This window comes from Pempheris klunzingeri, chromosome 23 (assembly GCF_042242105.1).
Source record: "Pempheris klunzingeri isolate RE-2024b chromosome 23, fPemKlu1.hap1, whole genome shotgun sequence".
Lineage (NCBI taxonomy): Eukaryota > Metazoa > Chordata > Actinopteri > Acropomatiformes > Pempheridae > Pempheris > Pempheris klunzingeri.
Window position 1 is genome coordinate 11392086 of NC_092034.1, and position 18440 is coordinate 11410525.

The following is an 18440-nucleotide window of genomic DNA, read 5'->3' on the forward strand; positions in this document are numbered from 1 at the left end:
TTTTTAAAGGCATAATAGTCTGTTTAGTTGTTTGCTTCAAGGCTGCCGCAGTGTAAATTAGCCCACCAACAGTATCAATGATGTGTCAGCATCAATTAAATTAGCAATTTATAGACATTTCAGCTACAACTGAACGCTCTTAGCTACATTATTTTACCAAGTGAATCACAATGTATCACTGTGTGTGTGTGTGTGTGCGCGCGTGTGCATGTGTGTGTGTGTGTGTGTGTGTGTGTGTGCGCGCGTGTGTGTGCATGTGTGTGTGTGTGTGTGAGTCTGATGTAGATGCTGGACCCATAAGCCAATGCTGACATTTTTAGATAGTGTGAATACTGCATTAATGTCATGATAACAGTGATGAGTGAGCAGTAAAACCTTTTGTCAGACTGGCCATTCAAGTCGCACAATCACACTGGCTGCTGTGATTATGCTGGAATACAGTTACGGGCATCCAGTGAACAATTAATCAGTACAAGTACAACCAGTGGACTGTGCTGGCAACATTACTACTATACTACAATAACACACAGTACTATTACACCACTGCTATTCTTCTTACTTAATGAGCACCACAAGAGCACTGATGCATTAAAATGCTATTATTTTACAATTATACTACTGTATAACTGTACCCAGGTGAATGCATTATTAAGAGAAATGCTATTTTTGTTGCTAATATTTTATTGACAGGGGAAAAGGCTAATTTATCATAGTGTAACACTCTATGAGTGAGTGTAAAATTAGCAACATAATACAGGAGATGATCATGGTATTTACATATCGCAGTAATTATATCAAGAATGCCTACTTTATAGGGCTATGTGACTCAAAAAATGTAGATTGGTACTGCTAGATATATGTGATCATAATAATAATGATGATAATAATAATCAAATAAATGTTTGATTTCCTTTGCTGCATGTTGTAAAGCAGTCATTACTGCAGTGTAATGGTTTCCACCATCAGTCACTGCCCGCACTGCATCGCTGTACCGGCTGACTGTCCAGCAGCGGCTCCGTCAAGCCCCAAACAGCACGTCAGAGGAGCGGAAGTGAGGGGCCCAGGGTAGAGAGTCCCGGGGCCACTGCTCCTGGCCAATGAGAGGCAAGAATGCAAACCGTATTACAAAACTGAGCCCCGTCAAGCTGCAGAGAAACAACTGCTTGGCTACCGGGGAATGGAGAGTTGGGCTTTCAAAACAAGAGAGAGGAGTTGACACGTTTTGGGGGCTAAAAATATGTATTCTGATATAACCTGAGTTATTACAGCTTTAATTCACCGTAATTAAAACATCAACACCATTAGAGCTACTTTATACACGACATTACAAGACAAACTTTTAACCTAGCTAGCTAGCCAGTGGCTAACTCCATTAGCTGCTTATCTTGTTTCACTTTTGAGATACATAGTTTGCACTAGACAGTGGCATGCTTTTATACTGAACCACGACAGAAATGTAGGAATAAATGTTTGCCTATAAAGACCTATAAACCAAAAGATTTATCTGCTCAAGCAGTTTCTCCAAGAGAGGGATTTATTTCGAAAAGTCGTACCGGAAGTCTCCGTGTGCCAATGAAGTGCTACTTGACATCTCCTGCTGAGAGCCGGAGGGCGGCAGTCAGTCAGACAGTGAAAGTGAAGGCGGAGACCAGCCCAGCGCCGAAAACTCAGCCTCTTCTGGATCGCGTTCAACTCCACTGAACAACCCCAAAAAACGATCCAAAAAAGTAAGACTTGAAGAGGAAGGAAGACAAGAAAAAAAGAGAAAAAAACGCGAGGTGCTCCCAACTTCTGTTCACCGCTATCTGCAAAGAATTGTCTTCCGGTGTTGACTTTTTTTTTGCGAGCACCGCAAGAGAAAAGCCTCCAAAGCACAAAGTTGAACGTGAGAAATGTGAAGCTACCGGCTTGTGTGTTCTCAACCAGGCTCCAGGATTCCCTATTAATCCATGCAGTACAGTGCAATGGTACGTGAACATGGATTATTATTGCTTTCAAATGTTGTGATGATGCCATTTGTGATTTTTTCCTGTAATGCTGTCCCGTCCTCGCGACGATTGAGCAATGTGGAGAAGTGGTTTAACTTAACACGGACCACAACAGTGGCACGGTCGGGCCAAAAACTGAACTAAACTTGGCACAGATTCTCCGGCAGCCTATGTTAACATCCCATTCCCCTTAATTTGGCAAATGAACTCTATGTGGACTGCTGACAGCTCTGTAGGACACACACACACACACACACACACACACACACACACACACACACGCTGCAGCAAAGTGACAATGTTAAACTTCCAGTCCTCTCAGTATTATTGCTACAGTGTTACTACACACACCTCTAGCACAATTATACGTGTTTAACAACTTTTTAAAAAACACTTATTCGAGTGTTCAGCTAGTCCAGAGCTATTCGGCTCATTAAAATTAGAATTTAAAAACAAATTTACAGCAAATACTCTCGTTAAACTAGCTGTGAAGTGTCAAAGTTGTAAGCTAGCTGTCATGTTGACATGCCGGGTTAATTCTGCATTAGCAATAAATAGACAGATAAATAATTAGCTTTAGCCGAGAGTCCACTGAAGACTATGTAATGTAAAAATGTGGATGTTTTTGTAAAATGTGCCTTCTGTCATATTGCATTTATCTTATCTTATTTGAGGGACTATAATATGAGACCATTTTAAGGCGAATAAAGTGAGTTCTTGTTGCTGCAGTGTGACGGAAAGTTTGTTTCTCGTGGCGCACAGACGCTGCGCTGCGCATGTTGTTGACACGGAGCTCGGGGGTAAAGGGTGCCAGAGCTGCGGGGGGGAAATGCTCCTTTTCCCTCTCTGTGGGACCGATGTTGTGGTCCGAAGTCTCCGAGGCTAATAAAAAAAAAATCAGCCGGAGCGAGCGTGGGGGAGAGGGGCTGCTGTAGTCGGCGGTGGTGGTGGGGGGGTAAATGAATTGTAGGTTGTGTTTTCAGATAGCCGAGGAGGAGAAGAAGGTGCTGGATGGTGGATAGGGACTGTGTGTTTGGAGGAGGAGGAGGAGGAGGAGGAGAAGGAGGAGGAGGAGTGTGACTGTAATTACGTGGGTGAAAAAAAAGAAAAAAGTTGGGTCTGATTTGCTGGAATCGCGCAGGACCGAAGGTGCACCGGTCGATTTCACATCAAGTTTGGTTAAAGCAGGGGTGAACATCACACACTCGGCGCCCTCTGAAGCTCCCCACTATGCTTTTATGAACGAGGTATCACAGCAGCGAGACGCGCACAGAGCCCGTGTGGTAGAGGAGTACGCAGCAGCACCCCGCTCGCACCGGCTCTACGAGCACAACCTGCGAGAGCTCACTGTGCATGTCAACTTAAAAAAAAAAAATCTCCTGCATAAGATCTCCTTTTCTCTGCGGAGACGACAATCTTTGGATCGCAAAAATTCATGGATGTTCTTGGATAACCTCGCATTGCTTTACGCGGATAGCTGCTCCACAGTCTCGCACGGTGCACGTCGGTCCAGGAATGGCGCGATAAAGTGATCAGAGGAATCAGTCCAAGTACATTCACTTTTTGTGTAGCCGTCTCGCCATGTATTCTCCAATCTGTCTTACTCAGGTATTTGTGTCTTTTTTTATATACATTTAATAGCAATGACTTTGCATATTTGATTTAAATTGTCGCAGAGGCAAGGGAAGTTCTGTGTATGCGCCAGGATTTGGGCAGTTTCGGCTCTGCTTGGGAAATAGTTTCATAATTCGCAACGACAATGAAGTTTCGCCTTGTAGGTGAAAATATAGCGCTCAGACTAACCTAATTTAAATTTGTTTTTCCAAAATGCACGTGTTTGTCACACATTTGTGGTGATTTTTACTTTCGGGATCATAGATTCCAACGAAAGTCCTAACGAAAAATCACTTAACACTCCTGTAGGCACTCTAAAAGTCTCAGAAGTGCCAATCTTTGCGCGTTCTCTGTGTGCGTAAAGTTATGCGTAAAGGTGATTTTTAAGATATCAATCCAAGACTGCCATTTTGACAATCCTGTATAATTGGCACAGGTATGCTCATTTTCTCCCCGCTTTAATTAGGTTATTTGCGTCCTCCAGTAACCTCACACACACACACACACACACACACCTCACAGCTCACAGCCTTGCTTGAGCTGTTTATATTTTTTTTCACCTGTGTATTTTTATTTAGAGTAATACCCCTATACTTTAGGGAAGTGAAGTTGGAAGAAGATAAAGCCACTTTCACTGTAGGAAGATCAAACACATGATAAGGTTGATTCAGCGGTTGGACAGAGTAGCTGACTGTTTTGGCTGACTCAGTTTTACTGTTTATATTTTACTTGGCATAAGTAAGTGATTGACTGAGATGTGGTTTAGTTTGTACTTAAGAGGATTGTGCTTTTATGGCCCCAGCTGAAGTGCACTGCATAGGCCCTGGCCAAGTCATTTATCTTTACAGCATTTGGCTTTAGCCGGGTTGAAAAAAAAAAATTAACGGAATATTTAATGTGTTTTTGCACAGAAGTGAAAAGGAGTTCTGAAACAGTTGCTGTTGAGCACTTTTACAAGCATTTGCTGCTCACTTTTGTCAGTTTAATTGGCAACATTATGGCGAAGAGATGACATTTAAAGGAGTTCTGGATTTTTTTTATTTTACCTCTCTAAAAGACTATGGATTGGTGTATTATCATTTGTAAATATAATTCATTTCAAAAGTTGAATCTGTAGAGAATAAAATGTTTATTAACACTGAATAATAAATGATAATAATTTGACATTACTGCAGTGGAGCAGAGTTTTATTGGCCCGAAAGTGCAGACCAGAAATGTGGCTTCTTAGAGGAGAAGCAGCGGCAGGCACAGATAGGGAGTGGATTCTGTGGTTTCCTATAGCCTGCCGGCCTGGCCGCCTACAAATAGAACAATATGTGGTTTAACTCTTTTAAAGCCTGCTCAAAAAAGGGGGAGCTGCTTTAATGTATTAAATGTGACATTTTAATGACCTAAAACAAAAGATAAGTTGATGTTTCCATGTGTCACTCGCTGCTGCTGTAATTTCTGATGACTCTTAAATCATCCACTACATCTTGTGCGTTCCTTCACCTAAAGAGAACAAGCATTAAGGGATTATTATAATTTGCCTGTAGGCCAGTGAGTTGCCCTGTTCCTGTTGAAATGTTGGCATTTAGCTTTTTTTGTTGAAGGGATCAAGAAAAATTCTTTCAAATGCAGATTGAAGAGTTGTCTTTTTTTGACAGATATTAGCAGTAATTTTCAGACAGAGTCAGACATACTGTAATGTAACATGTACTACGGTGTAATGCAGAATACACACATTGAATACAACAGATAACCCACATGTGAAGGAAAATTAGTGTTAAAATTATCTCCACTAATTAATCGCTGTCAGATAATTTATTACAAATATGTGTTTCAACGTAATTTATTTTTTTAATTAACAGAGAGATGGCAATTTTTAAAAGTAGGCCACGATTTAAATACGAGTGAATAAACTTAGGTTTTTGGAATGAAGCTGGGCAGCCGTCGTGCCGTGTGTTAACCTCACCAGTTGCAATGATTTGGTGTGAACTTCGAGGCGAGTTTTAACCTTTGCATATACCTTTCACACAATTACTCCATTTGATAAGCCGCCCTTCTCCTCTGCTCGTGCCTTTAATGCACTTTGAACACACAGCCTGTATACGGGGCGGCTTGTATGTGCCAGGACAGTGGGAATCTCCCTCACGTCCTATTTAGTGACTGCACCCCACTTGGCCCTCCAGCTCATCCTCCATCCTTGGTGAACATGTGATAAGTTCACGTTGGAATGTGGATAGTTTGATAAGAGAAATGCAACTGTGAGGGGCACATGCTCCCTGTAGCAGCAGCAGCACAGGAGTGCTGCTCAGAGCATGCTCGGGAAATGAGAGCAGAGACGCGAGTGTATTCAGTCACTGGGCTTGGTGCTATTGTAGTGCTGGCAGTTAATATAAACAGTGGAATGTCCTTGTCATACCTGTACACCCAGATACATCTAGGATGGTAAAGCCAGTGTTGCTACATGAAGAGAAACTTAAAGCTGTTGAAAGTGCCAACACAATGTTGTGTGATTGATTATGAGCAATTGTTTATTTGTGGTCTGACTTCCCTTCTGTCTCAGATTAGTAGCTGACTAAACCCACATTTTTTCTCCATGTTTGATGACATGCGTTTCTGATTACATTTCTCTCCTTCTCTCTTCCCTCTCCTCACTGTGTCCCTTGGATGCTCCAGGATGAATTTCATCCCTTCATCGAGGCACTTCTTCCTCACGTCCGTGCCATTGCCTACACGTGGTTCAACCTCCAGGCCAGAAAACGCAAGTACTTCAAGAAGCACGAGAAGCGGATGTCCAAGGACGAGGAGCGCGCGGTGAAGGATGAGCTTCTGAGCGAGAAGCCCGAAGTTAAGCAGAAGTGGGCATCCAGGCTGCTGGCCAAACTGCGTAAGGACATTCGGCAGGAGTACAGGGAGGACTTTGTCCTCAGCGTGACGGGCAAAAAGCACCCGTGCTGCGTGCTATCCAACCCGGACCAGAAGGGCAAGATCCGCCGGATCGACTGTTTGCGGCAGGCCGACAAAGTTTGGCGTCTGGACCTGGTGATGGTCATCCTCTTCAAAGGCATCCCCCTGGAAAGTACAGACGGGGAACGCCTTGTCAAGTCTCCACATTGCACCAACCCAGCACTTTGTGTCCAACCACACCACATAACAGTATCGGTCAAGGAGCTGGACTTGTTTCTAGCATACTATGTCCAGGACCAAGGTAGGTTCACACTCATACTGTGTGTGTTTGTTTCTCTGTGTGTATGAGCTAACGCGCATGTGTGAATGATGGCTTGGCAAGGTCAAGGGTCACATGTGTTACTTTTTGGCAGTCTTGCGGACACTGGCTGAATTCACCACTCCATTCGCCAGACAAATAAACAGGAGAAACTGGATCGTCAGGACTGTGTATGTGCAGCATACATTTTTATATGGTGCAAGTACTGAACAGACAATCTGTTATCAATATTAAATCTAAGGCCTGTTTTAAATGTGTCTTTGCTCTGCTGCACCCTAGCAGGAGCTCCTACTCATGTTCAGTAATTATTCAGTTATTATCATTTGGACATGGTATATATTATCTTGTATGACTGCACACACACTGTACACCTATTTCTATTTTTCCTGAGTAGTGAGATTTGAGGGAAAGTTGCAGTACAGACTGCTTAAATTAAAATGAACCCACCAGTTGTATATTTTTCTATGCACCATTAACACAGGATTCATATAAAGCCTTTGTTGTTCCAGTTCTGTTGTTTATTAACAGCATACTTTATAAAACTGAGGTCCTTAATATATTAAACAAAAAATCACGCCCTCCATCCCTATAGTCCTCATTATATATTGTAATATTATGTCATTTTTAAACTTTTAACTCTTGAAAATCACATTTGAACAATTTTGTTTTAAAATTACAGTTCCATGAGATTTCCACTATCATTAATAAATGTGTTGGTAATAATAAGTCACATTACAGCGTAGCACTGAAGCTACGAATACACTATTACCTTTTTAATATTTGCAAAACATTTCAGCTGCTGGTTTTTAAACGCAAGATATTGTGTGAGTTACGGATCATGCGTGTGATGTGTTATTGTGTTTGTGCTGAAATGAAAAACCGCTGTCTTTTCTTAATTCCTGAAAAGCTGGTTTCTTTTAGCCCTTTGCGGACACAGTGATGAGTTCAATGTAAAGACTAAATCAAACATTTTTTTCTTTCAGCACAGTGTGAAATAAGAGGTTGAAAATATGTGTTGCCAGGTACCGGACTTAGTTTCGACATGGACTTTTTTTGTAATGGGTGTGTTATAACCATTTTCTTCAGACGTAGATTATTAGAATTTATTTCTCTCATCTGCGCAATTAAACATAGATGATGTCCGACACTGACAATTTAAGCCAAAATCTATAACTGAAAATTCTTATTGAAAAGCAGAATCTGTCTTCCACACTGTAAATTGAAAGAAACAAATTGAATTTTCACCCACTGTTTGAAGACAGAAACACCATTTGTGATTCTGATATTCCATACTAAGGTAAAGGAGAAAGGGAACAGTGATTAAGGATAGACATTGCACAACTTCAGCAGAAAACATTGCCTACATATAGGTGGTAAGACATTTTCTAATCAATGCTATTTAATATTCTTATTTGGACACCAGATCCATTGATTTATTTTTTTCTTCAAACTGAAAATTTCTGTCTCCTACAAAATAAGGTTGTTACAGTATATGATTAAATTTCAGTCTCTCACAGTTTTGAACTTCCTCCCTTTATCTGTTGACACCATAGGAATCCCCCCTATAGTATTATTCTCTGTTGAAATTCCCCTGTATTAAATCTATTGAAGCGACACCAAATAACCACCAATACTTTGCTATTGAGGGAGAAATGGTGCTATAGCTAGCTCATTATCATCAAACCCTGAGCGCCATTTTGTGTTTGATAAGTGCCAGGGAAAGCAGAAGGCACACCACACAGACAATAATGGTTGCCACTGGCACCGGGGTTGGCATCAGACCCTCTTTTGTGTCTTTTGTAGGATGCCACTGCGTCTCTAGTTTGCATCTGCCGCATTTTTAACTGTTCCGTACCAACTTTAGAATGGCTCTTTAGTGCTTTTTTTTAATAATGTACACCATTTAAATGATAAGTTGCTTGTGCTTGTATTGTGTATTATGGGTGGTATTTCACCAGCTATTATTTTAGTAAAATGCTATAGAGGAAGGACAAATTATTGGCAAGAACATAAATTTTAACGTTTGAAATAAATGGTGAACATAATGCTCTCTTTTTGCAGAGAATTAAATTCACTCGGATTCGACATCGCTTTACGATTCACAGCGATTATTTACCGTTGTCTTCAAAATTTCTGTGGGTTGCAACTTTGGCTTAAACAAAATAGCATTCTTTTACCGGGATCACAGACACGGCCGTACTTTTTTTTTCTTTTTCGTTTTTTTTGCGAGCTAAAGCGTCTTTTCCTTTTCTTCAAGTTACCAAGCAGTGCCCATCTCCAGACAATGCAGCCATATTGTGGTAGCGTGTGGTGCGGCGCCATTTTGTTTTGTAGTGTGCCAGGGAGGCAGGCAAATCACCAGTAATGGTTGTTAGAGGTTTGGAGGTTGGCATCAAACCCTCTTTGTCTGCTTGCAGCATGCCTTTGATTCGTTGGTTGGCATCCGCAATGCAGTGGGCACATTGGAAAGTTTTTTGACAGTGGCAGAATGGAAGCCGCTGCCTTTGTTCTGCTGCAACTGCACGAAACAAACAAACATACAATCAAACACAAAGAAACTAGCAAACGGCTCTGTCTGAAACAGAATCTGGTATTAGTGTGAACTGCTGGAAAAAATGGGTCCGGGCTGTGCTTATAATATTGCTCTCTCTGTCGTGCTACCGGGCAGTAGCTCGCTTCTACTGTGTTGTGTAACTGGATAACAAAATATGTTGCTGCCGTAATTTTCCCAACAGTATTTCTTCTTGTCATTTATTTTCGTGCCAAAAATCAATAAGTTCAGAGCCCATTTGCCTTTGATTCTGGTGGGTTGCTGCCTGAGAAAGGTCGTCGGGTTGGCAGCGAGTATGCTGGGTGAATTTAGAGAGGGCACTCAGCCCCCTTGTTCAGGGGCACAGACGCGTTTAGCCAGGCAGGGCTGTAGCACCCATGTGCATGCCCAGATGAATGCCCGCTGGGAAGTAGGCTGGGGACTGGGAGTGGGGGTTGTGGCATCCATTGTGCCAACTGGCAGGCCGTGTTCAATACAGGGCCCTGGCTTCTCACACACACACACACACTGCTGTGTTAAACCAATGCACTGTTTTATCTTTATCTGATTAAACAAGAAGTACATCTTTTTTCTTAAATCATTGCCTCTCCCCGCCTGGATTGACATTTAGCATATTCAGTTTGACAGCTTGATAGAATAGTTGTAACAAGGCACGTAGAAAATCGTGTTAAGACATGTTAGAGTACTGTAAGCCTCTTTTGTATTTGTTTTTTTTGAGCTGCTCATCACTACTTCCTCAACAAATGTGGAATGTAGTCATTGTATTCACTGAAAGTTCCCAGCTCTGCATATTTAAATGTATGGTTCTTAATACACATGTACGAAATTAATAGAATATGTAAATATAAAATAATTTAAAAAGACACGTGATTAACATAGGCAGGCAATCGAGTTGAGGAATTCAGAGAAATCTTGGAAAAGGTCATGGAACTGATCTGCTGTACATTTTCCTGAACTACCCCAATCACAAATGAATTTGACATGCAAAGTCTTAAGTGGAAGTCTAAGAAGGAGTAGCACAAATTAGAAATTACTGCAAAGAATTCTGAGCGTTTTGAAAGTTGTCAAGGGACAGAAGGATAGAAGGATTGCTGAGGTAGTCCAATGGGAGACAAAGAGTCAAGGTCATGCAGCTTTCCCATTACTCTGGTACTGAAAGTTAACACTGCCATAAAACATCATTACCTTGACTTTTTTCCCCCCCTTAGTAATGTAACTTTTTTTTCACACTGTCATGATAGTTTGTGGAAATGGATGGATTACCTTTGAATACATGCTGCCATGTTAATGGAGACCTTGTTTTACGAGCGCCAGACTTAACCTCTGCCCCTGGGGTCATGACCTTTGCAAAGTGATGTGGCAGGGTGTCCTCTGAAGTTTAATTGAGCAAAACAGAGCAGTGAAAACGCGCCGTTGCAGGCCCAGGGCACGTGGAGGAGGAAGACTTTTTGCCTGGGGGGTGGTGGTCAGAGGAGGAGGCGGGGAAGTGGCTTGTAAGCCCCCCTTGTTGACCTCCTCAATCGGGGTCAAACTGCGGCGGTCACAGGATCAATGGTGGTCTCTTGGCAACTGTTTGTCTCCACTACTTCTGGTCTGGCTGGTGGTCCCTTGGTTCAGTGGCCTAAGTGAGGGGGAGTAGGTACCACTGACTCCCTACACCTCCTCACCCCCACTCCTCTGGCTGGTCCCTATCTTCAAGACTGGCCACTGCCTGCTCACCACACTGCGTGGGGTAGCTGTTTGCATCTTGTTTTCCGCACGGCTGCCTCAAAGGCTTTGGTCAGTGTGGAGGCCTGACCTTCTGGGTCACAGTGGAGGTCTGTGACTAAGCACAACATCTATCCCTCCCTCCCCTCATCCCCTTATCCTCCTCTGCCATCAGGAATCACCCCTGCGGCACACTGCCCAGCCAAATGACTCTCTCACTCCTTCTCTCTCCCAGTCTCTTTTCTTTTCTCGCTCCCTGGCTTTTCCTCAAGCTCGAGACTCCGACCATGACAGCTGTCCCAGGCCCAGGCGCTTGGCCAGAGAAAGGATGGCTGGGTTCATGCCAGAAATGTGAAACAAAAGTTGTTGTAAGCCGACAGTGTTAAGGAAACTACTGTATGTCTTCTTTTTTTTGGTTAAGGCAAGTTATTCAGCATCCTTTTATTTTAAATTTGCCCTGTGAGATGATATTTGAAAATGTCTCAGGAATGGTTCTTTTGGAAGTTGAGAGGAATTTTATTCTCAGACATGAATTTTAACCGCAAACATTCAGAATAAAAAGCAAAGCCGTAAAAATACAAATCCTGGGAAAAAACCTTAACCGATGACTCCAGAGCCATATAGAAAAACTCTTCAGATTGAACTGCACAACCCTGTGCTTAGCTTCCATTCTGGCTTCCTTATTAGTATGCAATAGAGCCTGCGGTGTCTGGCTACCTCTCTCACAGAGCCATAACCTATCGAACACATTCTCTCAATCTAATCCACTTAGAACTCCCTCCCAGCTTCACCGCTTGCCTTATTGATTTCCGCTTCCCACTAAATGTCTTCCCGATCCTTTTTCTCTTAACCCGGGAGCTATTTATGTTTAGCAGTGTTCTTTCTTTCTTTCCTTTTTACTTTCTTTCTTTCTTGCCACTTGCTATTCTTTTTTTCTTTCTTTCTTTCTTTCTTCTGAACGTCTTCATTCGCTCTCCACAATCCTTGGTTTTTTTGTACCCCCATCTGACTTTCCTCTGCCTTCTTTCCCCTCCTGCTCTTTCTCAAACACTAACCTGTGTGCAGTGCAGCCAGGTTGCCTGGCTCAGTATGAAGCTTGTGTTAATAGCAGCAGGGTTTTGCTCAAGCAAATACCTCAAGGCTTAAACAGGCCATGTTACCTCCTTAGCCCTCTTTTGTGTGCCATGTGTACATAAATCTCCATGGAAACAAGGCAACTTGGAGCAGAGGCCACTGAGAAATGTGGATGCCTTCTTTCTCAACAAAATTTACAACTCCTTCTTTTTCTCTGCAACAGTGTGTTTAATTTGCTTGTGTCACAGTTTGCACTGTTGTGTCAAAAATGGGACATGGCCTTTCTTTGGCATTCTAAGGCACAGGCATTGTGTTGAAAAGGCTTTTCTTGTGTATTTCAACAGGAGACTCAGTTTTGCGTTTGTGGCAACACTGCAGTTTAAGGACTGCAGTTTGTGTCATTAGTCTATGGTTAAGATCTCAGCTTCACCACACTTTCCCAGGCTTTTGGGGAGGACCCCAAATGCATTTCAAATCCCCCCGAGGCCACTTGACTGGAGGACCGGCACCTCCCACTCCTCCCGGATAGATTCCCCACCCCCACCCTGTCTGCCGGTCCTCCCAAATGAAGACAAATGGGTACATTCACCCCCTATCCCAGGCACTACACTGTACCTCACTGTCCTGCCTTACAAAGCAGGCCCTCCCTGCTGCCTAAGTTTCTCCATCCAATGGCTGCCCTCTCTTTTTGCCATCATTCTAGTGCAACTGCTAGAAAATATTACTGTTGTCCCATCTGCCTGCTAGACTGGTCATGTTAGACGGCAGGGTCTATAGCAAAAAGTGGAACAAGAAGGTTCAGACAGGAGAAAACAGAAGTCTTGCCTCATGTGAAGGTGTTTTTTGACCTCACATTTTTTCAAGTCAACAAGGAGAAAAGCACTCTCAAGTACCAGACTGAGACTTTCAAGCAAAAGCCAGTACCCTTCACCCAGGAAGGAACCTTGTGAACAGCAAATGAAGGGATGAAAAAAATGGGAATGGGTAGTAGGTGGGGTGTGATGGGGAACTTTGGGCAGGGACAGACAATCAGAGTGGTTGCCCAGGAGACACTAACTTCTCTGTGCAGCGCCCCCCACCCTGCTTTGCCCCATCAAAGTCTTTTCAGTCCAGACAGGGCCGATCAGTGGCCCAGAGTGATGGTTGTCTCTTCTTTTGTCTGGTGGTACAGTACAGCCCATCACTGTGACGGCTCGACAAGACCTGAGCGGGACAGAAAAAGAAAGGCCCGCCATCGCAGCACTCTGCAAAATGTACTTTTGGGTGGGCATGTTGCTGTTTGGGGTGGGGGGCGAATCCCCAGAGGATTTCTTTCTAATGTCAGTGCAGCGGGTCAAAGAGGGGATATGGTGTCTGGGGCTTGGGAATGGCCTGCTTTGAGACGGATTCATCAGCGCCCCATTGAGTTGTCAAAGCTAGCCAAAGACCTTCCACTCCTCCCTCACATATGTCAGGTTCACTTTTCAAAAAGCACCCAAATTTAGAAACCAACTCTCGATCAGCAGAGAATGCCATATATTCAGTGTAATAAACAGTATAACCCCCAATATGGTTGCTTGTTTTTATTGACAGATCTAGTAAGAAAATTATTGAACAGCAGAAAACACAAGGAGAGTAGGAAAATAAGTCATTTACATTTTTAGCACGTCCATAAACATGCAGTCTTTTATGAAAGACAGCATCTTTGAGCAGTGGGGGTGTATGTGATTAAAGTGAGCCATATAGAAGGAATGACAGGAGGAGAGGAAATATGGACACCTTGTTGGTTGGAACAACATGAAAATCTCATATCCGAGGATCACCAAACCAGCAGATGCTACAGATTTTACAGTAACTTCCTCTGTTGTCTGGTTTTCACTCTGCTTCTTTACATCAAGTCATTAAAACAACAAACTGATACAGTGAAGAAAAGGAAATATAGAAAAATGCAATTTCCCACAGACATGCACGACCAGCAACTTAAATCAGAAACTTCAAAACTAAACTCAACTCTTGTCAATTTCTGGAAATTAACATTTCAAACTTTGCGATACAAACATAGCCTATTACTAAAAGTATTCCCTTTTCCACGACTTTTGCAAAATTTCATTAGATGTGAATTTAGATATTTGGACAATTTTAAGAGTCAGTGGGTTTAAGAATGGTGATTATTTGGCCACTGTGCAACTACTTGTGTTAGGAACTATGTAGTCTAGGGCTGTCTGGACCCTGTGGTTAAAGCCTTCTGCAGCACTAACAGTTTGGTTAAAGAAAGGCTGTTATTTTTAGTGGGGAAGAACAGAACTTGTTACCATGGTGCTTTCTGAAAGCCTATATGATCTGATTCCAGATAGCTTGAATTCTTTTCAAATGCCCAATCTTTCCCCCAGCACAAGTCTCCAGCTGGTAGTTAAACCACACTGACTTTTAGAAAACCCTTCCAAAATTTTATATGCTAACACAAAAATGCCCACATGGGTACACGTGTTCCCACTCATACGCCCACATACATGTGCACACAGAAAACCATGAACTCATTCACTGCACACACACACACATCAGATTATTGCTCACCTGCACTTCAGCTCAAAAGACTGCATTTAGATTCAATGAACCGCAACTCCTCAATAACAACAGTGCTCTAGCATCTGTCGGGCAAAAATTGAAAGTGAGTGCTTTAAAAGCTTGTTCCGGATTTACCAAGTCAAGATTGTAATTAGGCCTCCAACATGTGCGCAGACCTACAACCCACAATTACACTGCGGATTCTTACCAAAAAATAACTCTACTCCACCATCCCTCTCTTAAACCTTCTGGTGTAGCCTACATTACTAAGGGAATTTGGTTAACAAGAGGCCATCAAGCTACAACAGTCACAAGCCCTCTTGTCATCTCTGCAGCCTCCCACCTTGCCTGTCCAAAACACACAACCCTGTCTAACTTGCTCTATTTGCCTAATAGAGCTGTGATGTAATTGTTGACCTTCTGTCATTATTTTCAAAAAATTGTTTGCAACTTGTGGTCTGGGATTTCTACTGGCTTACTGTAGCTTTTTGAGCAGTTATGATAATGACCCTAGTTGACCTACAGATGGCTAAATGAGTCATGCTTAAACTCATCATCCCTTATGGGATCCCAGCTGAGTCTGCTTGGTGTTTCCCAGGAACATCTTCATGTGCTTATGCAGGTCTGTTTCACAAACTATTAGACGCTCACCAGACATTTTTTCTCCCCTTTTTCTGTAAAACCGCTGGCTGTAACTTGGGTTGCCATGTGTGTCTTGTTAAGGGCAGTTATGACAAATGGCAGCAGCTGTACAAACTAATCTCTCTGTAGCTTTCACACATGGCGCCCAATTAACAATGGACCACTGTGGGGCCCTAATCCATGGTGCAGCCATCCTCTGGTCCCGCTTGCCGAGCCAACGGCCCCAGGAGACTCTTCTCCTCTGCACTCCTGTTAGCCAGCTTCTAACTCCATTCAGATGGGAGCTGGTAAACACCGCAAGGTCTACTTGGATTGGAGACACGGTAGCCATCTTGTTTGTTTCCATGTTAGGGATCCTGGTTCCCGACACTGAAGACCCTGGGTTTTATTTGACACGTTGGAGTTCTCTGGGATTGGGTTGCTGCTTTAAGAGAACACAGTCCATCTGCAGGCTATGTGTGCTATTCATTTGAGTGTTTGGACGCAGATTCTCACATGTACATGTGAACTCACAGGTATTCAGCTTATGCATGCATTAAAATACATGCATGCAGCTGCAGTTGATAGATTTAGCAAAGTGGCTGTTGAACGAGTGGGTGGGAGCAGTGTGTTTAGTGTGTGTGTGTCTGTGTGTGTGTGTGTGTGTGTGTGTGTGTGTGTGTGTGATATAGCTTTCCTGTCAGTGGGAATAGTTCCAGTAGTTGTATGATGATAAACTGCTGTTTCTTGGGGCCTCAGATAGCTGAATGCACTGTGTAATGCACTTTAAGTGTGGGGGAAGAGTGCTTTACACAGTGCATTCACAGCCTTCGCAGTCCTATAGGATAATATACTATATGAGGGCAGGATGTGTTCGTCCATACTCTTTACTTAATGGTTCTTTTAAAGTTTGGATTTATTCCAACACTGCTACTGACATACACAAATAATATCCATCCACTTTCCCAGGACAAGTTTCAATGTGTAAAGTCCTTCTCTCCGTCCAAGAGCATGTCAGCAGTGCTTTATACGGCCTTACTAAAACTATTTCCGGTTCAGTTTTGGATTACAATTAATATTTCCAAAATTGAAATACTGTAATTGTCAGTACAAAGTCACTTGGATGCAAACCAGGGTGAAATGCTATTTCCACATTTTCTTCACTATGATGCAAAACAAAGCCACAAACGGGAGTTTCAGACTCAAAAGAAGGGTGTTGAAGGGTCGATGGCCATCAGGAAAACGATGCAGGCCTCTGCCAAATCTATGACATGAATGAAACAAATGGATGAAGGAAAATGAAAATGGTTGGGGTGTGATCTCTGGCAGGCAGTGCGAAACCAGTGCCAACTATTATGAATGGGAAACCGCTGCTGAGCTAATGAAAAAAAAAAGAAAGAATCCACTTTTTTCATCCACCATCCAAGAATAATTAACCGCGCACAGGCCTTCTGGTGAGGGTGGAGAAAACCACAAGACACTTGACTAACATCTCACCGCATAGGAGCACAGTGAAGCACAGAGAGGGGGAAAAATAGAGGCAAAAAGGGGGTTTTGTTGGGGGACAAAGCAGATTTCTTAGATACTGTTAGCTATGAAAAGAGGGCAGCTGAAACCAAAAGTGCAGTAAAAACTGAGAACTGTCTCAAGGCCTTTCTGAAAACGCTTTTCTACAGGAAGATGATAAAAAAAAGGTCAAATTGCATTTAAAATGATGTAATCAATATTCAGTGATTACAAATCACATACCATTGTCAGTCCCATTGTACAGAAATGCACAATGATTATTGGCATGCCTTCCATATCACCCTTTAACTAACATATACACTCACACACACTCACTCACATTGCACCCAGTCATGAACACACTTTGAACTCTTAACTTAATCCCTGCTCGGAGTGTTTGGTGACGGGGTTCAAGGAATCTGCAGGGATCACGTACTGTACTGTACTTTACCGTTGTGCAATTAGTTAGTGAATCAATGTCAATAGACAGAAAGTCATTTCAATTTCAATTCAATTCAATTCAGTTTCAACAGTCACTTAATCAGGTCATTTCTGAAGCAAAAATGTCAAACAGTCCAGCTTTTCAAATGTCAGGAGTTGCCTTTTTTCAGTCGTTATATCTTTATAAATTGAATATGTGTGAGTGTAATCCTGCTGGTCAGACAAAACAAGGAGAAACTATAATGTGCTTTAAAAAAAAAAAGTTAAACATTTTGTAAAATTATCAGTTAAAAATAACAAATTCATAATGAAAACTGTCACTTGTCACAGCGCTACTGTACCATAATGTACTGCATTCGATGTATCTCTTAGTGCCTTCTCTGTAAAATAACATGATGGAAAGAGCAGAATGGGGCCCAGATGTACGTTTATATATAGGACCTGACAAGAGTAGAGGGCAGGACAGCAGGAAGAGGCACTGCATATCACATGCACCCTATCACGTACACAACATCCCATAGTGATAAGCATTATATGTACTGTATGTAAAGTAAAGAAAAGAGCAACTGTTACAAGAGGCTTTATAAAAAGAGGACGAGGCTAATTACAGAAGTTAGATGGTATAATGAAATGACACAGACTGTAAAGTTTAAATGCTTCAAAAAGTATTTTTAGTATTGTAAGCTTTTAAGTGAGTGCAGGGTTAAACTTGCAGTGTGCCATGTGCTGGTCTCTGGGTTTGTTTGCTTTTTGTCACTGAGGGGCCTGTAGGCGCATACTTTACTTTATTCCATTATCAACTCGCCCTGTAGCCAAGAACAACAACATTGTTTTTGTTTTACCGTTAAACCTTTTTTTAATCGGCATCTTGTATGCCACGAACGTCACCCAAGGCTGACAAAGCGTGCACTGTTTAGAAGCAAACGCTCAAAACAAAAAGTGGTTTCCCCATTATGGCAATCAAAGCAATGTTATCAGCGATCAACATATTCTCACCCAGAGACAGAGAGGAGAAGAATGCCCCATTGACTGATACTGCCTGCTAGGCCGGTCGCGCTGATCTCCTGAAGAAAGGACCAGTGTCGCTGGTGGACTCCCCACTCCCCCCTATTGCCTCCCCACTCTTTGCCTTCTTCCCTCTATATATGTCTCAATACTTGGGGGATCTTGGAGGGGGGGGGGG

At 42.6% G+C, this 18440-nt stretch overlaps 1 protein-coding gene across 8 annotated transcripts in view; it reads left to right on the plus strand.

The window, feature by feature from the left end:
• The first annotated feature begins 1633 nt into the window (after positions 1 to 1633).
• The window catches only part of LOC139222606 (nuclear factor 1 B-type-like), a 63935-nt gene continuing 47128 nt past the window's right edge, over positions 1634 to 18440 (plus strand). For 6 of the 8 annotated variants that reach the window (XM_070854419.1, XM_070854426.1, XM_070854420.1 and 3 more), the window contains exons 1-2: positions 3185 to 3596; positions 6264 to 6795. In XM_070854419.1, the coding sequence (XP_070710520.1) occupies positions 3570 to 3596; positions 6264 to 6795 (559 nt within the window). In that variant the 5' untranslated portion in view covers positions 3185 to 3569. Of the gene's footprint in view, positions 1968 to 3184; positions 3597 to 6263; positions 6796 to 18440 lie in introns of those variants that run through there. The other 2 variants (XM_070854421.1, XM_070854422.1) reach the window with 1 other exon arrangement.